This window comes from Arachis ipaensis, chromosome B07 (assembly GCF_000816755.2).
Source record: "Arachis ipaensis cultivar K30076 chromosome B07, Araip1.1, whole genome shotgun sequence".
Taxonomy (NCBI): domain Eukaryota; kingdom Viridiplantae; phylum Streptophyta; class Magnoliopsida; order Fabales; family Fabaceae; genus Arachis; species Arachis ipaensis.
In genome coordinates this window covers 98,776,860-98,800,286 of record NC_029791.2, presented here as the reverse complement: position 1 = coordinate 98,800,286, position 23,427 = coordinate 98,776,860, and the positions used below count along the sequence as shown (strand labels likewise).

The 23,427-nt window shown below is 38.4% G+C and overlaps 1 protein-coding gene across 1 annotated transcript; it reads left to right on the top strand.

Annotated features, from left to right (window-relative positions):
* Window positions 5,639-7,630, top strand: LOC107607495. The gene is made up of 7 exons (XM_016309445.1): window positions 5,639-5,739; window positions 5,837-5,909; window positions 6,146-6,166; window positions 6,321-6,729; window positions 6,835-7,086; window positions 7,192-7,304; window positions 7,406-7,630. The coding sequence occupies exons 1-7, from the start codon at window positions 5,639-5,641 to the stop codon at window positions 7,628-7,630; spliced, it is 1,194 nt and encodes a 397-aa protein (XP_016164931.1).

The window sequence follows — 23,427 nt, the reverse complement described above, 5'->3', positions numbered from 1 at the left end:
TTTCTGATTCTTGCACCATAGGCACCATGACCTTTGAGAAGGCTCTATGTGACCTAGGGTCAAGTATAAACCTCATGCCACTCTCTGTAATGGAGAAGCTGGGCATCATTGAGGTAAAATATGCAAATATCTCACTAGAGATGGTAGACAAGACAATGAAGAAGCCATATGGCTTAGTAGAGGATGTTCAGGTAAAAGTTGAAAACCACTACATCCCTGCAAACTTCATAGTCTTGGATATTGGAGCAGACGAGGATGACTCTATCATCCTTGGAAGACCTTTCCTAGCCACTGCCAATGCTATCATTGATGTGGCTAAGGGAGAACTAACTCTACAACTAGTGGAGGACCACATATTGTTCAAGATGCCTCCTCCCAATTCTCCCTCTAATAAAAGAGGGATAACTGTGCAACACCTAGTGTTCCAACCCTCTCTTTCTGTGTAGAGCTTTACAGAGCTCCCAAAAATCAATTCTAAGTTTGGTGTTGGGCAGCCCTCAACAAGCTCTAAGAATAAAAGTACTAAGAAGAAAGTATCTAAAGGCTGGAGGGACAAGAAAGTCCCAAATGAAGGCCTCTCACCTGGTTTAAGAGTTGTCTTCACTAAGAAGCCAGTCTTACCAAATACAGTGAGTCATATCCTGTCTTTAGAGTATGTGGAGCTCATTCATGAGAGGACAGGAAGAAAGTTCACTGTAAGGGGTGAAACTCTGAGCCCATACTCACCTCCGTAAGGAGCTAACTGTCAAGCTAATGATGTTAAAAAAGTGCTTGTTGGGAGGCAACCCAACCTTAATTAATTATTTATTTTCTTTCATTTTTCACTTATTTTAGGGTCATGATCATATGCAGCAGTCAGAACAGAGATAGAATTGTTCAGCAGTAAAAATAGAATACTCTGGATGCATGCAGTGTCATTAAAAGTTGAACGCCCGCCAGGGAGCTCTGGCTCGGCAGACCGTCCAACGACCCAAATAGGCAGCATTGCTGGCGTTGAATGCCAGCCAGGGAGCAGACCCTGGGCGTTCAAACGCTAGTGCAGAGCGCAGGGAATCTGGAATTCCCTAGCCTCTCAGGACCAGTGGGTCCCTGACGAAGAAGAATCATTGTTAGTCTAGAATTTCTCAAAATAGAATATGTTCGTTGCAAGTATAGTCTAGACAAACAATTGATTCCCCAAATCAAATGTTTAAATTCAAATCAAATAACCGAGATCAAGAGTACTTCAACCTCGGGTCGTTCTCTCTAGGATGCAATTGAAAGTGTTTCTCTTTCGGTTGTGAGGGCAAAAGAGGTTTTTGAATTAAAGAACGAAATATTAAAGGAACTAAGCAATAAAAGATCTAAGTAATGAGCAAAATTGGAGATTAATTCAAGCAAAGGTAAATAGGATAAAAAACTAGTGAAAATGCTATAAATGCAATAAAAGAGCCTTGACTTGGGAATGAGAATCCAAGGAATCCTATCATCGCCATAACCACAACTATGGAAATTATGATGAGTCAATCTTGCCTAGTCAACCCCAACCATCGAGGAGTAAGTCAAGAAAGTATAATTGACCTTAATCCATAAGTCCTAACCAACTTACCAAACTAGTTGATAAAAGGCTAGCATCAATGGAAACAAGAGTCAACTAACTACCCAAGAATTACAACTAAATGTCGGACATTATGACTTTAGTATCCTAGGAACTCAAACCACAAGCCAAGGTGGGAAAATCTACTCAAATTCTAAAGTTGGCATTTTCACAAACACCTTGTGTGCATAAAAGTAAAACATGGAAAATTGCAAGGAAAAATAACAAACTATAACTAACTATCAACAAAACCAAACATAAACAAGCAATCAAACATAAAGAAAGCATGAAACATAAAATTCATCAATCAAAACTTCAAGAACTCAAAATTGCAATTATAAACAAAGTACTTGAACCAAAGGAAATGAAAATAAAGACAAAGTAATTAAAGAGGAATTAAAGAGTACTTACAATTAAAGATGATCAAAATCTAAAATTAAGCTTGCTATAAAATGCTACATGAAGATGGAAATTAAACCCTAAGAGAGCAATTCTACTCTACTCCTACTCCTACTCCTACTACTATGAAACTATGGAAAATAAATGCTAAGTCCTAATGCCTTCATATGTCTTCAATCCCCCTTCATATAGCACTTCATTTCAGCCTTAAGCCTTCAGATTTTGGGCCAAAAGCCCCCAAAATACATGTAGCACGTGTTTCATTAACAAAATCACGTGCAGGGACATGTGCGTACGCACAGGTGCTCGTGCGTACGCACACATGGAAATTCTTGCTTGTGCGCGTGCACGTAGGGCTGTGCGCACGCACACTTCGCTGTGTGTGTTTTTCCTTGTTTTCTTCCTGTTTTCTCCCTTGTACATGCTTTCTTCCACTTTTACCCATCCATTCTTGCCTTCAAGGCCTGAAATCACTCACAAACCATATCACGGCATCGAATGACATAAAAGTGGAATTAAAAATCACTAATCTAAGCATTAATACGCATGTTTTCACATTTAAGATCAAATCAGGGATCAAACACAAAAGTATGCTATTTTGGTGCTTAAGTGTGAGTTCATGTGCTAGAATCCATCCAAATTGAGTCAAAATATACCATCAAATATGGACTCATCAATTCCCTCACACTTAAACAATAGCATGTCCTCATGCTAAACTAACAAAAAGAATGATCAAAAGGGGTAATCAGCTTATTGAATGCAACTATCTATATGCATATAAGTATGTAAATACTATCTATACCTATATATCTATCTATAGTATCTATATGAAATTGGTGAAAACAAACAATCAAATTCCCAAGCAAGTATAGACAATTAGGGCAAAGCAAGGAAATAATCCATTGCAACCAAAATCTAAAGAATTGATTCAACTCATCAAAATGAAGCAACTTGCAAGAATACATGATAAGAGGTATGGAGACATAGAATCGAGTAATTGAACCCTCACTAGGTGTGTATACACTCTAATCACTCGGTGTCTAGGGTTTCAATCACTCAATTCTCTTCCTAATTATGCTTTCAAGGAATTACTTTTCATCTAACAATCAACAAGAAGTGATGCATGACTACAATTATCATGAGGACTTCCTATGGTTGTAATGGGGTTAGGGTAAAGGTGGGATAGATATGGCTAAGTGGACTAAAATGGTTGAATCCTTGATTAGTTTAAGTATCCAACTTAACATTTCTTAATCCAATGACAAGAATACGCAACCTAACCTTCCTATTCTCACTTTTTATACACATTCATGTATGCTCTTTCATTTACGTCACATATGCATTCCTTATTCATTTTTTTTCTCTTTTGGGTAAATTTTGTCCCCTTTTTATGATTTTTTTTAAGAGACAATGCATATGGTTCAATAGCTCATACATGAATGCACCCATTTTCCAAAATTTTCAATGAATACCCAAAATCAGACAATTTCATTTACTACCAATGTTTCCCAAAATTCTCCCACACTTAAATGAAGCACACTCCTCAACCTAAGCTAATCAAGGATACAATCTGAGATAAATCATGGTTTTCTGCTTAAGGTTGTGATGTGCTAATATCAAGAACAATAGGGTAGATAAAGCTCAAAAGGAGTTAACAATGGTAGATGCAAGGGTAAGGCTATATGGGTAAAGTAAGCTTTTATCAAAGATGGCCTCAATCATACTCAATGCAATTCAAAACATCAATCATCGAAAATAAAGAATCAAGCAAAACCAAGATCACAATCCTAGAAGAGATATATCAGACAATGAACAAAATTAGTGGTTAAAATGTGTAACCACTCATTATAGCTCAAAAACTCACAAGGTATTTGTTCTTTACTCTTCTATGTTCCATAAGGAAATCATTCAAGCAAGTTTGAAAATAATTTTCAAATCAATTCAATAGAATGCCCTTGAAGCAAAATTCTTGGAAATTTTGTTGTTTTTCATCAAAACTTATTTCCTATATGTATGTATGTTGTGATGGATGCAAATTTTTCAAAATTTCCTAGTTCGTTTCCAAATTTTCAACAAGCAAAAATTAACATGAACAATTAGGATCAAGATAACTAGGCATATGCTATTCACATCATCTAATCACAACTTCTATCTATAAAATATATACCATGCAAAAAATGCAAAATGCAATAGATATAAACTATGAAGAAAATGCAATGCAACAATAAAAAACACTCCAAATATCTACAAGGAATATAATGAAAAAAAACAAAAAATAAAGTGCGAAGTGTTCGGAAAAGAAAGTTTACGCCCCCGAAATGACGAATCCTCCCCCACACTTAAGCATTGCATGGTCCTCCGTGCACAAACAGGATCTGGGGAGATTACCTCTCAAGAGCTCCACCTTCGGTTGGTGGATGCGGGGGCTCGGGTTGTGTGGAAATCGCCAATGTCCAACGCATTCTTGGCGTCTCCATCCTCGGTGTCCTCCTCCCCTCCCGGCTCCTTGCCTTCATGTCTCATCCTCGAAAGGAATGAATAAAGTATAATTAGAACTCATAGGCAAGTAGCACAAAAAGGTAAAGGGGAGGGAAATAAGCATCTAATTGAGGAAGTTTGCATAGTGGTGTGGAATACACACAATGGCCGGTTAAAGTGGTATCCACACAATAAAAAAAAGTAAACATGAGTTCCTTAACTAAATGGCCTAAGATGCAACTAAGAGATGAGCATCAATTAAAACACAAGCAAGCTTAGGCAATCGCAACAAGAGTGAATTGAATGTGGAAATTATTGGATATTGAGGTTGTGCAAGTGAAAGAGCAAAATTGATATAAAAAAGCACAACAAACAATAACCAATGTAATGATGAAGAGAATTACCTATTCATCCTTAAGAATAATCAAATAATCACATGGGAAGGTGCTTGCTACAAAAAGTGACAAGTCTTGATAAGAATCAAGTCAAGTCAACTCAAACAAATGCTAAGCATTAACAAGGAGCAAATACCCTGTGATGTGATTATATTGACTTAAAAATGATGATGAACAAGCAATTCCATTCAATTCACTAACTTCAATATGTACTTGTTAAAAATTGTACCAAATAAGAGACAAAAAGTCAATTTCTAAATCAATTTGGTGCTTAGTAATTCTAGACAATGATCAAGTACATGATTGAAATTTCAATCCAAAATAACATCATCATCATTCAAAAGTGTACGATTCTTAGTTAGAATGCCAACAAGGGTATAGTCTAACACATATGGTCATGACCAGTGTTGTCAGAACCAGACCGACCCAGCCGGTCGGACCGGAAAACCGGCGAACCGGTGCTATAACCGGTCCGGGTGAGTCATCGAACCGAAGAAGGAACTGAACCGGCGAGACCCGCATTGAACCGGCCAGGTTTTATCAGAACCGGTAAACCGGCGGGTTTCGTTTAACCCGGACCGGTTCGAAAATTTTTTTTTCTGCGATGGAAAACGACGTCGTTTCTTTAAAAAAAAAACAAAAGCGCAGAGCTGCTGCGTTTTGTAACCCTAGCCTCCATCCCATTCCCCTATTTCCCACTTTCCCTTCGCAAGTTCCCATACCCAAACAGTTTGAGTTGAGACTTGAGAGTTGAGAGTTGAGAGACCACCATCACCATCACCATGGTGCCATGACTCCATCCCCTGCTACTCGCCTACTCTGCTTCAGCTTCAGGCTTTCAGCAACTTCGTCGCCCCGTCGGCCCGTCAGCTTCAAGCCTTCAACCACGCGGCACTCACCTCACCACCGCATCCAGAGCAGTGCGCGACTCACCCCATCCATCAAAGATTGAACATTGAAGTCGCCTCCTCGTCGCTCCTCGCTCCAGGTCTCCCTCTTCTCTGCTCGACGCTCGTCGCTCCATCCCTCTAGGTTCAGGGTCCAGCTGTGCAGCTGTGCAGGTAAGTATTTTTAATTTTTTAATTTTTTGAAGTTAATTGATTAATGATTATGGTATGTGGGCAGATGAGAACATGTTTGATAGTTTACATATGTTTGAACTTTGAAGTTAATTTTTTAATTGGTGGTTCACATATGTTTGAATGTTTGATAGTTTGATTTCTGTTTGATTTTGGTATGTGGGCAGATGAGAATTGTTGTTTGGTATGTTTGATTTCTGTTTGATTTTGGTATGTAGGCAGATGAGAATTGCTGTTTGGTATGTTTGGTATGTTTGATTTCTGTTTTATTTTTGTTCAGTACTTCAGTTTGTTGATTGTGAATTGTTGGTTGCTGTTGGATATTATTCTTAGTAGTTAGTGGATTGTTGTTGTGTATTGTTACTCATTTAGTCCTGGACCCTGGTTGATTAGGAATTTAGGATGGCTTCATCAAATACACCATCAGAAACACCAACACCAACTTCTCAGGAACAAGGATCAACTCCTGATCCAACAATTGGAACCCAAAAAAATAGTAACAGAGGAAAAACTGATCCTGCATGGGGCCATTGTAAACAAGTTTTGGATAAAGGAAAAACTACTCTGGTATATATTTATTGCGAGAAGCATATTAAGGGTGGAGGAATTAACCGGGTTAAGCATCATTTGGCTGGAAAAGGTGGAGATATTGAGGCATGTCGAAAGGTGCCAGCTGCGGTGAGACACCAATTCTCCCAAAACATTGAAGATCTTCAGACCAAGAAAAGGAAAACTCAAGAAGAATATGCAGAAAGTTATGGTGCTTGTGATGACGTTGAAAGGGAATTTGATGAGATTGAACGTAATGAGATGCGACAACAACAAGCATCAAGAATTCCAGCACCTAGCTCTAGAAAGGGAATTGGAAAATAACTCAAGGGACTACAATCCTTTTTTCCACCGGCAGCAACACCTAGTGCTCAACCAAGTATTAAAAGTGTTCTCCAAAGCAAAGAAATTGTGGAGAAGTGTGATATTGCTATTGCAAGATGGATGATGGATGCCTCTGTTCCATTCAATGCGGTTAATTCAGCTTATTATCAGCCGATGATCGATGCTATCGCAAATATGGGTGTAGGGTATAAAGGGCCAAATTACCAAAGAGTTCGTGGCTATTTGTTGAGTAAATTGGTTGAAGATGTAAAGAAGATGATTGAAGGTTATTGTGTGATTTGAAAACAAACTGGATGTACTATCATGGCTGATGGATGGACTGATCGTTGTAGGCGTACTTTAATTAATTTCTTGGTTTATTGCCCTTAAGGAACTGTTTTCCTAAAGTCAGTTGATGCTTCTCATATCTCGAAAGCTGCTGAGGCTTTGTTTAAGTTGCTTAGGGATGTTATGTTATTTGTTGGTCTTGAGAATGTTGTACATGTAGTGACGGATAATGCTACAAATTACGTTGCTGCTGGAAGGTTGTTGGAATCAGAGATTGGTCTCCTTGTGCGGCACATTGTATTAATCTGATGTTGCAGGATATTGGAAAGTTTGTGGAAGTGACTGAAACTGTGTCACAAGCTTCAATGATTACGAAGTATATCTATAATCACTGCCATCCTTTGTACTTGATGAGGCAGTTCACAGGCGGCCGAGAAATACTTCGTCCAGCTCCAACTCGATTCGCCACTAATTTTATTGCTTTGCAAAGTATTTTGGCTCAAAAGAATGCATTGAGAGCTATGGTGACATCTAGAGAATAGACAAGTTCAGCTTACTCTAAAGAAGCCAAAGCAAAAAAGTTTGTGGATCAAGTCTTAGATTCTAAATTTTGGAATCAATGCACTGATATTGTTAAGCTTACGGAGCCACTTGTTCATGTATTGCGTATTATGGATAGTGAAGATAGAGCTGCAATGGGTTTCCTTTATCAAGCTATGTATAAGGCTAGGGAAGACATGGTGAAGAGGTTTCAAAAAAGAAAGAGGGTTGTTGAACCTTATTTGAAGATTTTAGATTCACGTTGGGATTTACAACTTAAAAGAAACCTTCATGCTGCTGGTTATTGGTTAAATCCAGCTTTTCGATTTAATTCTGCAGAATTTGACAAGCACAAAGAAACAATTTCTGGCCTATTAGATGTGATTGAGAGATATGCTTACGGTAATGCTGATTTGATTACTAAATTGACAAGTGAGAAGAGAATCTTTAAGAATGCTGAAGGATACTTTGGGAGACAGTCTGCAATACGTGAGCGAAGCACAGTGATGCCTGGTAAATTTTGTATTAAAATTAGTTTTTTATGATTGTGATATGTTTAAGATTTGATATTTATGATTGTGATTGTTTTCTTTTTATGTTAAGATCAATGGTGGGAATCTTATGGATGTGGAGTACTAAACCTGCAAAAGTTAGCAATTCGTGTTTTGAGTCAAACTTGCAGTTCTTCAGGTTGTGAGCGTAACTGGAGCATTTTTGAACACATTCACTCAAAGAAAAGGAATCGGTTAGAGCATCAAAAGCTTAATGATCTTGTTTATGTTCATTACAACTTAAGGCTACAACAACTATTTTATACATTTTACTTATGTGGGACCGGGTTAACCGGTTCAACCAGTGACCCACCGGTTGAACCAGTGACCCAGTAGCCTGACCGGTTCGGTTCTGACAACTATGGTCATGACAACATATGAATAAGACAAAAAATTCATCCAGGCAATTAAAAAAACACGTATGTGGTGCACATATTCATTAATTCAAGCAAAAATGCAAACATCAACAACCCATCAATTAGAAATTTGAACACTTGCAATGCAACAAACAAGCCATTAAGCAAAAGTTAAGCTAAATAACTAAAGTTAAATAAAAAAAATAAAAATTAAGCAAGCAACTAAGCATAAAAAAGAGTATTAAAACTAGAAAATTGAAAAGATGATGAATAGAAAAGAAAGCGATAGGCAACAGTGGCACTTGTGTTAGCCACTGTGAGGCTCGCAGCGACGGAGTTTCGCCGGAGAAGAGAAGAATAAAAGAAGAAAAAGAAATAAGAAAGAAAAGAGAAGAAAAAAGAAGAAGTAAAGAGAAGAAAGAAGAGAGAAGAGAGAAAAGACTTGTGCGGACGCACGCTAGGGAAAAGAGAGGGTATGCGAGCGCACTGCAGTGTGCGAGCGGTGCGAACAGAAGATTTACCGCGACCTGTGCGGACGCACGAGGTTGCGTGCAGTCGCACGAAAGGGAAAAAGGAGTTGTGTTCACACGCACAAGGGGTGCATGCGCTGCGACCAGAGAGTTGCTAAAAGAGTGTGCGGGTGCATAGGTAAAAGTTTTTTTTTTCAGAAAAGGTAGGTGTGCGAGCGCACACACGGTGTGCGAGCGCACAAGCAGAAAGGAAAGGTGGTATGCACACGCACCAGCCGTGCGCGTGGTGCGAACAGATGGAGTATTTAGGGGTGTGCGGGCGCACATCGCTATGCAGACGCACAAGGACAGGAAAACAGGGGATCTGTGCGCATGCACAAGGCTATGCGGATGCACAGATCTCTGTTCCTGTAACAAAAATTTTGCCTCTAAGGCATCAAACATGGTATCCAAAACAAGTTTTCAAGTCCCAAATCATCATAAAACTCCCAAAAACACATTATTCTACTAAAATTACCTAACAACCATCAAAATAAAACTAATCCAGCCAAGCAAAATAACCAATTATTCATGAAATAGAAGCTAAAAGAGAGAAAGCTAGAAGGATATTACCATGGTGGGGTGTCTCCCACCTAGCACTTTGGTTTTAAGTCCTCAAGTTAGACTATTGAGTGAAGCTTGTGTCATGGTGGCTTATGCTTCCACTCATCCTTGAGTTGCCACCCATGCTTCCTCTTCAAGATTCCTCTGGGATCCCAAACAAAGTACGTGAAGCTCCTAAGCAACCTCAAGCAAGAATTTGTGATCCATAATTGTTGGTGGTAGACGTGTATGCTCAGATCCCACACTTTGAATTCTCTATCATCCTCTTGTTGACTTTCACTTGTACCCATGGATGAATAACCTCTCCAAGCACCTTTTGAGCACCCACTTGAATCTTGGACTCCTCCAAATTGAACCTTGCACCATTTGTTCCTTGAATTCCTTTGGCAACCAACACCCAATCCTTCACCATTTAAACTCCAAGAAGCACTTTAAGTTGATAATCCATTTCCAAGAGAGAAACTTGATGTGGGGTATAAATGGTGTGAGGGTTTAGGGTAGTCAACTTAAATGGTGAAGGATTGGGTGTTGGTTGCCATTTAAACACCATTTAAACACAATCTTTCATATCCTTGAATTTGGTGTTCACATAGGGGAGGGTTTGGCTTGTTGTAGTATGAGGGAGGTGTTTGCCATGAGCGTTGCTCATACATAATTAGTTCCTCCCTAAATTGATTCTCCCACTCCATGAAGCAATCCCAACTTGAATTCGTCATACTCTACAAAACAATCTCAACCAAGCTCCAAGCAACAAGGGTGACAACTCATAGAGAAAGTAGGAAATAAGAGTAAAAGACATAAGTAAACAAGAAAAGCAAACACCCAAATATTAACAAAAACAACCAATAACCAAAAAGTAAGCTATTTACACTATGGACATATTTACAACAACCAAAAGATAGCACTCAATTACATCCCTGGCAACGGCGCCAAATTTGACGAAGAAGAATTATTGTTAGTCTAGAATTTCTCAAAATAGAATATGTTCGTTGCAAGTATAGTCTAGACCAACAATTGATTCCCCAAATCAAATCTTTAAATTCAAATCAAATAACCGAGATCAAGAGTACTTCAACCTCGGGTCGTTCTCCCTAGGATGCAATTGAAAGTGTTTCTCTTTCGGTTGTGAGGGCAAAAGGGGTTTTTGAATTAAAGAATGAAATATTAAAGAAATTAAGCGATAAAAGAACTAAGTAATGAGCAAAGTTAGAGATTAATGCAAGCAAAGGTAAATAGGATAAAAAACTAGTGAAAATGCTATAAATGCAATAAAAGAGCCTTGACTTGGGAATGAGAATCCAAGGAATCCTATCATCGCCATAACCACAACTATGGTAATTATGATGAGTCAATCTCGCCTAGTCAACCCCAACCATCGAGGAGTAAGTCAAGCAAGCATAATTGACCTTAATCTATAAGTCCTAACCAACTTACCAAACTAGTTGATAAAAGGCTAGCATCAATGGAAACAAGAGTCAACTAACTACCCAAGAATTACCACTAAATGTCGGACATTATGACTCTAGTATCCTAGGAACTCAAACCACAAGCCAAGGTGGAAAAATCTACTTAAATTCTAAAGTTGGCATTTTCACAAACACCTTGTGTGCATAAAAGTAAAACATAGAAAATTGCAAGGAAAAATAACAAACTATAACCAACTATCAACAAAACCAAACATAAACAAGCAATCAAACATAAAGAAAGCATGAAACATAAAATTCATCAATCAAAACTTCAAGAACTCAAAATTACAATTATAAACAAAGTGCTTGAACCAAAGGAAATGAAAATAAAGACAATGTAATTAAAGAGGAATTAAAGAGTACTTACAATTAAAGATGATCAAAATCCAAAATTAAGCTTGCTATAACATGCTACATGAAGATGGAAATTAAACCCTAAGAGAGCAATTCTACTATACTCCTACTCCTACTCCTACTACTATGAAACTATGGAAAATAAATGCTAAGTCCTAATGCCTTCATATGTCTTCAATCCCCCTTCATATAGCACTTCATTTTAGCCTTGAGCCTTCAGATTTTGGGCCAAAAGCCCCCAAAATATGCGCAGCACGTGTTTCATTAACAAAATCACGTGCAGGGACCTGTGCAGACGCACAGATGTGTGCGTCCGCACACGCGGCTGAAAATTGACCTGTGCGTACGCACAGGTGCTCGTGCGTACGCACACATGGAAATTCTTGCTTGTGCGTGCGCACGCACACTTCACTATGTGTGCTTTTCCTTGTTTTCTTCATGTTTTCTCCCTTGTACATGCTTCCTTCCACTTTTACCCATCCATTCTTGCCTTCAAGGCCTGAAATCACTCACAAACCATATCACGGCATCGAATGACATAAAAGTGGAATTAAAAATTACTAATCTAAGCATTAATACGTATATTTTCACATTTAAGATCAAATCAGGGATCAAACACAAAAGTATGCTATTTTGGTGCTTAAGTGTGAGTTCATGTGCTAGAATCCATCCAAATTGAGTCAAAATATACTATCAAATATGGACTCATCAGTCCCACAGCATCTTCACCTACCCCACTTACTTTCACACTTCCCCATATACACTTACCTATAAACCCTAGCCCAATCACATCCATACCACTTCCCCAAAACAATCATATCTCCCACCAATCCCCCCCACTTCAAAATCAAATTTCCCACCAAAATCCCAACCCATGGCCAAAATCTAACCCTACCCCCACTCCTATAAATACCCCTCTTCATCACCCTTCATACACACCTCTCATACACTCATAAAACCCACATGGCCGAGCCCTCTCTCTCCCTCTATCTTCTTCTATTTTCTTCTTCTTCAACTCCATTCTTCTACTTTCTTTATTTATCGAAGACGAGCAAAGTTTTAAGTTAGGTGTTGGAAAAGCATAGCTTTTTTTTTCTTTTCATTACCATTCATGGCACCCAAGGTTGGAGACCCCTCTAGAAAGAGGAAAGGAAAGGCAGTAGCCACCTCCTCTGAATCTTGGAAGATGGAGAGATTCATCATCAAAGCTCATTAAGACCACTTCTATGAAGTAGTAGCAGAGAAGAAAGTGATCTCTGAAGTTCCTTTCAAACTCAAGAAGAATGAGTATCCAGAAATCCAAAGAGAGATCCGGAGAAGAGGTTGGAAAGTCCTAACTAATCCCATTCAAGATGTTGGGATTCTAATGGTGCAAGAGTTCTATGCTAATTCATGGGTTACTAAAAACCATGACACTAGTGTAAACCAAAATTCAAAGAATTGGATCACCATGGTCTGAGGGAGAATCCTAGATTTCAGCCTGGAAAGTGTGAGATTGGTGTTCAACTTGCCTCTAATGCAAGGAGACCCTTATCCTTACACTAAGAGAGTCAACTTTGATCAGAGATTGGATCAAATGCTCTCAGACATCTGTATGGAAGGAGCACAGTGGAAAAGGGATTCCCAAGGCAAGCCCATTCAATTAAGAAGGCTTGACCTCAAGGCCATAGCTAGAGGATGGTTGGAATTCATCCAACGTTCCATCATCCCCACTAGCAACCAATCAGAAGTGACTGTGGACAGAGCCATCATGATCCATTGCATCATGATTGGAAGTGAGATGGAAGTACATAAGGTGATTCCTCAAGAACTGTACAAGATAGTTGAGAAGCCTTCCACCAATGCAAGGTTGGCATTCTCACACTTCATCTGTCATCTATGCAATTCAGCTAGAATTGTCATAGAAGGATATATCTTTATTGGGGAGGACAAGCCCACCACTAAGAAGAGGATGGAGCAAACTAGAGAGCATGCACAAGAGCCTGTGCAACTGCCTCAGCATAGATCCCTGAGATGCCTCAAGGGATGTATTTTCCTCCTCAAAGCTATTGGGATCAATGGTAGACTTCTCTTGGAGAACTGAGCACTAACATGGAGCAATTGAAGGTGGAGCATCAAGAGCATTCCACCACCCTCAATGAAATAAGAGAAGATCAAAGAGCCATAAGGGAAGAACAAAGGGCTTTGAGGGACGAGCAACAAAGGCAAAGGAATGACATTGAAGAGATCAAGCATCACATTAGATCCTCAAGGAGGAGTACTAGCCGCCACCATTAAAGGTGGATTCGTTCTCTTTTACTTCCTTTCCTTTTATTATTTTTCTGTTTTCTATTATGTATTTTCTCTTCTCTTGTTCTTGTTGCATGATCATTTGCATTTATGCCTTAAAGATGTAAAATATTCCATATATCTCTCACCTTGCTTGAAAAAAAATTTTATTTGAAAAGAATTGAGGGATGCATGAATTTCAAGTTTAAAATAAGAATAGTTCAATTATGTTGATGTGGTGGCATCGCTTTTGTTTTCTAAATGTAAGAATAAACAGTGCATATTTGAAGTTGGAATTTTATAATGTTGGCTCTTAAAAAAATGATGATGAAAGTGAAGTATTATTGGTAATCTGAAAAATCTCAAAAATTGATTCTTGAAGCAAGAAAAAGCAACAAAAAGAAAAAAAAAGCATGTTGCAAAAGAAAAAAAATTATTATGCATATGAATATATATATATATATATATATATATAAGAGAAAAATCCATTACTGCCCAAAATACAGGAAAAGGAGGGCAGATTGAAAAAGCCAATACCCCTTTATACCAAAAGGCAAGGGTAAAAGGATCCAAGGCTTTGAGCATCAATAGATAGGAGGGCCTAAAGAAATAAAATCATGGCCTAAGCGGCTCAACCAAGCTGTCCCAAACCATGTGCTTGCGGTGTGAAGGTGTCAAGTGAAAAGCTTGAGACTGAGCGGTTAAAGTCGTGATCCAAAGCAAAAAGAGTGTGCTTAAGAACTCTGGACACGTCTATCTGGGAATTCTAGAAAAGCTGAATCACAATCCGAAAGGGTTCACCCAGGTAAAGTGTCTATGGCATTTATGTATCCGATGGTAATACTGGAAAACAAAGTGCTTAGAGTCACGGCCAAGACTATAAAAAGCTGTGTTCAAGAATTAAAAAAAACTGAACTAGGAGAGTTATTAATATCATCTGGATTCTAAGTTCCTAAAGATGCCAATCATTCTGAGTTTCAATGGATAGTGAGATGCCAAAACTATTCAGAAGCAAAAAGCTACTAAGTCCTGCTCATCTGATTGTAACTGAGCTTCATTGGAAACTTTGAAATTTATTGTATCATAATTTTCCTTTTATCCTATTGTGTTTTTAGTTGCTTGGGGACAAGCAACAGTTTTAGTTTGGTATTATGATGAGCGGATATTTTATACGCTTTTTGGCATCATTTTCCTATAGTTTTTAGTATGTTTTGTTTAGTTTTCATTAAGTTTTTATAGGTTTTAGTGTTAAATTCACATTTTTGGATTCTACTTTGAGTTTGTGTGTTTTTGTGCAATTTCAGGTAATTTCTGGCTGAAATTGAGGAGCTGGAGCAAAAGTCTGATTCAAAGACAGAGAAAGCACTGCAAATGCTGTCTGTATCTGACCTCCTTGCTTTCGAAAGAGCTTTTCTAGAGTTAGAAAAGTCCAAATGGAGCGTTCTCAATGGCTATGAAAAGCTGACTTCCAGAGATTTCCAGCAATGTATCATAGTTCTATACTTTGCTTCAGATTTGAAGGCCCAAAACCAGCATCCAACGCCAGCCTCCTGCCCCCCTTCCAAGTGTTCAGCACCCACAAAGCAGAGACCAGCATCCAAACGTCCAAAGAGGACTCCCTAGCCAGCGTTCAATGCCCTAGAGGCCTCATAACATGTGGATCTCATCAAATCTTATCCCAAACACTCACCAAGTGGGCCCCAGAAGTGGATTTTAGCACTAAAAAGACTGTTTTGCCCTTACTAGTCATTAGTTTAGTATTTAAAGTAGAATATCACTCTTTGTTAAGGATCTTCGCCCATCATTTACCATAATTTCATTTTACACTTTGTATTTTCTTTCAGTATGGGTTTCTAAACCTCCTAGGTTGAGTGGAGTAACACTGCTAAGTCCTATGAATTAATAAAAGTATTACTGTTCTTCTTCAATCTGTGTTTGATCTATTTCTAAGATGTATACTCGTTGTTCAACGTGGTGAATAGGATGACCAGTGACAATCAGCTCTGTTCATCATACCAGGACCACATGCCTGACAACCACCCGTGTCTACTTGGGTTCGTGTGAATACGTGACTGGAAAGCGCGAACCGCCAAGTTGATTATACATCTCTCAGACGGCTAATCCACGACTTCGTTGGGGACTTCTCGAGACACCAGTTCAGCCAATTTCTGGGGAGATTAGGGTCTCTGTGGTAGAGGCTAGAACCCAAAGAAGTAGCATTCTCTGATCCGGAAGATTCGACCTTGTCTGTGGCGTTTTGAGTAGGATCGCCAGGAGAATGAACTGCTAGAGCTTCACCCTCTGTCAGATTGGATGACCACGGCCAATGGCGTTTGATTTGGAGCAGAAGAGATTGACGACCACGGCCCATGGCGTTGATCACATACAGCCTGCCATAGAAGAAGTCATTCACAAGTAAAGAGAACAGTACTGCCAGAGTTAATTCAGAAAGACAAAATAACTCTAATCCTTAACCATATTCCTATTATTGATTCCAATTCACAAATACAAATTACGAATAGCCAAATCTTCTATCTGCCTGACAAAGACCTGCAGGATAACCATAGCTTGCTTCAAACTACAATCCTCGTGGGATCGATCCTCACTCACTCAGGTATTACTTCGACGACCTAGTGCACTTGCTGTTACAGCTGTACGGAGTGTGGGGATTCGTGTACCAGTAGGGCCTCAAAATGAATCACTTCGTATCAGAACTCTAGACGCCTAGTGAGGTGCCGCTTGAACTGTATCTAAAAAACAACAACAGAGTATGGGGTGAGAACCAGAGGTTCTCAACATGGTAAAGGTGCCACACACATAAGATATAAAGTCTTGGGAATGCCAGAGGCGATCCTAGAATGCCGACACTCAGATTACAAATCTTAAATCACTAAACAAAAACCATAAAAAGGTGGTCTTCTAAGGATATCTAAGCTTAGTTTAAACTTAACCTTAACACTAAGTCTTTCCACCTTTCCTCCGTTCCTCCTTCACCGATGAGTTTACAAAGACAGACAAACAGACAATTGCAAGCACAGGTAGGAGACAAGTAGTGCAAGTAGCAAATATAACAATTAACATAATATAATCAATTAGGCATTCCCAATTAATGCATAGTGATAAGTGAGATTTTCTCGATGGTCTAGAATTCCTCTTATAGAAATAAGAACTTCGTTGTAAGCATAGCTCCAAACCAACAAACAATCCTCCCAATAAAAAATTTGAGTTGTCACAAGTGCAAATCCCAATGAAAATTAACTGGAGTATTTAAACTCCGGGTCGTCTCACAAGGAATTGCAATGAAGTGCTCAATTATTGGCTATGAAAATGCAAGGGGGTTTGATTTTATATTTTTGCAAGAAAGTAAATAACAAGAAAGTAAATGATAAGAACTAATGAAATAAAGCAAAAGAACTCTTGGCTAGACATAGGTAATTGAGATCACCATCCTTGTCTACAAACCATATATTGACAATTATGAGGAACCAAACTCATTAAATTTACTTCTATACTTGAAGTATATCAAATGGCTTAATCAACATCAACACATAAGTCCCAACCTATCTACTAATTAGATTAGTAGTGGGTTAGTATCAATGGATATCAAATTAACCACCAAGGGTTCTCAAATCACCAATTCAATGAGACCCAATGACTCAAGGTCACTCAATTCCCTTAGCCTAGGCCAAGAGTCAAGAAAACTACTCAAAAACTAGTGGAAGATTTTAACAAACACCTAGAGTGCAAGAAAAGTAAACATCACTACATACCAAAATTAACAAGATCCATAACTATCATCAACAAGAAATCAACAATAACAATGGAGGTAACATAAAAGAGACACAGAAACATGAAATTGCATTCAAAGAAATCAAGATTCAACAATGGTTCATAAACATAAAAATGGCAAAATAGGGAAATTAACAATAGGAACTAGAGGAACAAGGGTGTAACAACAAGAAATTAAAAGAGAAAACTAAATTAAAACAAGAATTGAAAGATGAATTTGAGAGAATTAAACCTAAACTACCCTAAATTCTAGAGAGAAGAGAGAGCTTCTCTCTCTAGAATTCTACCCTAAAACATGGTGAAAACTAAACTATGACTACTTGGTTCATTTTCCCCCAATCCTTGGATTCAATAGCATTAGAAATGAGTTGGATTGGGCCCAAAATGAGCTAGAAATTGCCCCCAAGGAGTTGCCCAAAGTGAACCCACGCTGCTCCATCGGCGCACACGTGTACAGTGCGTGTGCGCATCCCTAGACGTTAGGCAACTATGACAAATTTTATATCATTTTGAAGTCCCCGGATGTTATCTTTCCAATGCAACTAGAACCGCCTCATTTGGACCTCTGTAGCTCAAGTTATGGTCGATTGAGTGCGAAGAGGTCAGACTTGACAGCTTTGCGGTTCCTTCATTTCTTCATGAGTTCTCCCACTTTGCATACTTTTCTCCTCACTTTTTCCATCCAATACTTGCCTTATGAACCTAAAATCACTCAACAAACACATCAAGGCATCGAATGGAATTAAAGTGAATTGAATTTAGCTATTTTAAGGCCTAAAAAGCATGTTTTCACATTTAAGCACAAATCAAGGGAGAATTGCAAAACCATGCTATTTCATTGAATAAATGTGAGAAAAGGTGATAAAATCCCCCAAATTAAGCACAAGATAAACCACAAAATTGGGATTTATCAAATCTCTCCATACTTAAACCAAGCATGTCCTCATGCTAAGAATAAAGAAGGACAAGAAAAGGGGTATTAACATTTATTCAATGTAAAGAAACTATATGCACCTATCTATATGAATGCAACTAAATGCAAAATGATTCTACCTACTTGGTTAAAAGTAAATCAATCTCCAAGACATACATGAGCAAGTAGGGCTAAGATCATATGAAGATTCATGAATCCTACCAATTTGAATATCAAAGTAAAGTACAAATAGACTTGCAAGAAGAAAGCTCATGAAATCCAGGAACAAGGAATTGAGCATCGAACCCTCATCGGAAGTGTATCCACTCTAATCGCTCAAGTTTATAGGGTCGATTCACTCAATTCTCTTCTACTCATGCTTTCTAAGATTTGTTTTTCATCTAACAATCAACAATTATTCAATGCATGCATACATTCATCATGAGGAATTATTCATAGGTTGTAATGGGGCTAGGGTAAAGGTAGGGATGTATATGGTCAAGTGAGCTTGAAATTTGAATCTTTGATTAGCTTATGCTCTCACCTAACACATATAACAACCTATACAATTCTAATACACAACCTAGCTACCCATGATATCCACTTTTTCACATACTCATGCATTCTTTTTAATTCACCACACATATGCATTGATTTTTTTTATTGAACTTTACCTTGGGACATTTTTTGTCCCCTTTTTATTTCTTTTTCTCTTTTTTTTCTTTTTCTATATATATATATTTTTTATATATATGTATGTTATTTTTCTTTTTCTTTATCATTTTTTTAGTATATACAAACGTATCAATGCATATGGTTTTACATATAGTGCATGAATATGTACCCAATTCCCAATATTTTCAACAAAATAAAAATTACACTTTTACCTCAACCAATGTCCCAAGTTTCCCATACCCAAATGATACACACCCTCACTAGCCTAAGCTAATCAAAGATCCAAATTAAGAATATTTATTGTTTTTCGCTTATGGGTAGTGATGTGCTACAATTAAGAACAAAAGGGATTAAATTAGCTCAAATTGGCTAACAATGGTTGATGAAAGGTAGGTTATTTGGGTAAGTGAGCTATATAAAATGATGGCTTCAATCATATAAATGCATGAATATATGGAATAATGGACATATAGAATCAAACAAGTCAAAGATTACAATCATAGAAAGAGAACAATGCACACAAGAATGGGAATAAGTGGTTATATGATGTAACCACACCATTTAGCTCAAAACTCACATGCTTGTGTTCTTAGCTCAAAAACCATGTTCCAAAATAAATTCTTCAAGCAAGTTCATCACAAAAAAATTTTTTCTCAAATTGGTAGGGTGCCCTAGAACAATTTTTCTTGGAAAAGAAATCATCACCCTAACCAAGTAGTCCTAACATAAAAAGAAATGGTGAAATATGTACAAATTCTAACTAATCATGCAACCTATCATGCAATGCAACACTAACTAGCAAAGGAAATTAAGAATTGGTGTTGAAAGAAAGAGATTGTTACCCATGGAGGTCGGTCGGACGACCAATCTCCCCACACTTGAAGATTTGCACCGTCCTCGGTGTATACAAAGAAGAGTAAAGTGAACGGGTTGCTACAATTGATGAGTTTCTTCAAAGGATTCTGCGGGTGAACTTGTTTGTTACCCCATTTAGAAGCCTTTTCAATCCTTTCCTTCTTGGTGGCCAACCTAAAAGGAAAGAGAAAGAAGGATAATTAAGCCTACATCAAAGATATCAAAGCAAGTAGAACATAGGCGGGGGCTAATGCCAAATAAGAGTAAGGTTCTCACCACATGTTAGCTACGCATGTAAGTGAGAAAACAATATAAGCTAAGGCATATTAACTAACACTTGATGCAAGAGTAAAGTCAAGGCATGAAGAGCACTCAAAAGCATCAAGTTCTACTGAAAAGAGTGGGTCATGAAAGACATGCAAGTTCATATCAATGCATAAAGAATATAAGAGTCATACAAGATTAAGCATTGATTTAAAAGTTTCATCACCGAACAATATCAAACAAGTTAAGAAGCACCAAGATTAACCAAGAAATTCTCAACAATTGAGTAAGAGCATTCAACACCATTATTAAAATAAGAAACTTAGAAAGGAAAATAAGAACAAACTATAAAAATAAAAATAAAATGTAATGAATGAAAATAGGCAAATGCAATAAAAGAAAATGGAAGAAAAGAAATTTTTTTTATATTTAAAAGAAAAACTTTTCCAAGAGAGGAAGAAGAAAAAAAAAGTAGAAAGAAAGAAGAAGAAAATAAGAAAGAAGGAGAAAGGAGAAGGGAGAAAAATAGGGTGCAAATCCGCGCATATGTGCCATGCGTGCTCAGGCGCGGATGTAGCACGGACAATCCGCGCACGCGCGCCATGCGTGCTCACGCACGGATGCGGCAGGGACAATCGGCACGTACGCGCCATGCGTGCTTACGCGCGGATCGCTGACAAACCCCATTTGTAGGGTTTATCTTGTATTGATTTTTGGGGATTTTATCACCTTTTACTCATATTTATTCAAGAAATAGCATGGTTTTGTATATTCTCCTTTAATTGTGCTTGAATGTGAAAACATACTTTTTAGGACTCAAAATAGCTAAATTTAATTCACCTTGATTCTATTAGATGCCTTGATATGTTTGTTAAGTGATTTAAGGTTTAGGAGGCAAAGATTGGATCAAGGGAATGAAGAAAGAAAGCATGAAAAGTTGGAGAACTCATGAAGAAATGAAAGAACCGGAAAGTTGTCAAGCCGACCTCTTTGCACTTAAACGACCATAACTTGAGCTACAGAGATCCAATTGATGCGGTTCTAGTTGGGTTGGAAAGCTAACATCTGGGGCTTCGAAACGATATAAGATTTGCCATAGTTGCATAGCGCATAGGGGCGCGCACGCGCACGGTACGCGGACGCACCGATGGTGGCACATGACCCACTTAATGCAAACGTGGCCAGCGATTTTAGAAGCCTTGTGGGCCCAATCCAACTCATTTACGATGCTTCGCCCGGCACAAAGTAGGCATAAAGTGGGCACAACTCTTGGGTTTTAGTACTAGGAGTTGTGAAATCACACCGGCGCACGCACGCACTGCGCGCTTGCGCGCCGATGCCCGCTTTTTTTTTTCAAAAACAGGGCACTCTCCTAATCTACAAGCATTCTAAAACAATCACAAATCAAATTTAACAACAAATCTTTTTAGTTTCTGAAAAATTTTCAAAATCAAACAAAAATTGTACTACAAGCAAAATGCAATTCAAAAATAACTATTCTAATCAAAGCGTGAATCTAATAAGCAATCAATCAAAGAAACATATGCAAAAGTATGAAAAGAAGAAAACTACCTAATAATGGCAACTCAATGCATTCATTGATTATATATACAAGAGAATGGAAAGAATTTACCATGGTAGGGTGTCTCCTACCTAGCACTTTTAGTTTAAGTCCTTAAGTTGGACATTTGGTGGAGTCCTTGCTAGGGTGGTTTATGCTTGAATTCATCCTTGAATCCCCACCATTGTTTGCATCTCCAATGTCCACCGGGATCCCAAATTAGGCGAACAAGGCCTTCAAGTAAGCTCAAGTAAATGACAAGGCCCCAAGAGTGTTGAATGTTGAAATGGATTCCGGGGTCCCAAACCTTGTTCTTGCACCCCTCTTCCCGTTGACTACCATAGTTAAATTTGGGTGACAAGGCTTATGAATTCTCAATTAAACCTCCAAACATTCTCCTAGACCCATGCAATTTGGTTCTACACCAACCATTACTATTCAACTTTAAGCATGCAACCATCATGAACTTAGAGTGGTGTTTCCAACAACTACACAACTCTCTCCTACTCTTAACTCCACAAAGAGCTCTAAGTTGACCATCATTTTCAATCAAACCATATTCAAGTGGGAAAGTAAAGATTAGAGATAAGAATTTTACCCACTTGAATGTTGTGTAGGATGGTGACTTAGGAAGGGGAACCTCCCCACACTTAGCCAATGCGAGGTCTACTCCCTTGTGCTCTTTCTTGACTACCTCCACCTCTTGGCAAGCTTCTTCAACTTCAACCTCTTCCTCTTGACAAAGTTCTTCACCTTCAACTACCTCTTCACCAACTTCTTCTATCTCTTCGCCACTCTTCATGTCACAACATGGAGGTAATGTGGAACTTATCTCAACATTTACCTCAATATCAATAGGAGAAGATTCCTCAAATACCAAGGGGTCATGTGTTGGTGTGGGCTCATCTTCAAGAGGAAGAATTGTTGTTTGCTCACCTTCTTCCAATTCTTCATCATTCATTATATGCTTAGGAGGTTGCGCAGTACCCTCCTCAACATCAAATTCAAGCTCATTGGAAGAAGGTTCAACAACTTCCACAAGATCATCAACAATATCACTTGGTGTGGAAGTGTCTTCAAGCTTGAAATCCACCTCTTGTTCAATGTCGCCTAGCTCTTTAACCACTTCTTCCGTTTCAATTATCTTAACTTCCTCCCTTTGTGCCAATTCTTGCTTCAACTCCTCTTCTTCACCTTGAAGCTCTAAACTCACTCCCTCACTATGCTCCTTGATTACTTCTCCACATTCAACAATGGGAGAGCCTTGATCATATAGGCTTAGGTGGGATGAGACCATATGGCTAACGGCTTCCGCTAGGATAGCCATCTTGGCTCCTAGCTCCTTAAACTCCTTTTCCATCCCCTCTTGTTGCCTTTGCATATGAGAGTCAAGATCTCTTAATTCTAGCATGAGGGCTTCATCAGGGAGTGGTGGTGGAAGAGAGGGTTCATTGTTTGAGAGAAAAGTTTCATGATTGGAAGTTGGTTCACCTTGGTAAGGGCGTGGAGGTGGTGTATATTGAGGGTATGGATGTTCTTCCATGGAGGGTTGTGGTGACAAGGGAAATTAATTTTGTGGTTGAAAGTTATCATACATGGGAGGTGATTCATCTTGGTAATAGTATGGAGGTGGTGGTTCTTGGGAATAGTTGTGTTGGAATTGTTGTGGTTCCA

Excerpts from the sequence above, each read along its gene's own strand:
- LOC107607495 (XM_016309445.1), top strand. The coding sequence starts at position 5,639 with ATGACTCCATCCCCTGCTACTCGCCTACTCTGCTTCAGCTTCAGGCTT. Across the intron at positions 6,730-6,834 it reads GGAATTTGATGAGATTGAAC|CAACACCTAGTGCTCAACCA; the intron begins GTAATGAGATGC and ends TTCCACCGGCAG. Across the intron at positions 7,305-7,405 it reads GTCTTGAGAATGTTGTACAT|GATATTGGAAAGTTTGTGGA; the intron begins GTAGTGACGGAT and ends CTGATGTTGCAG.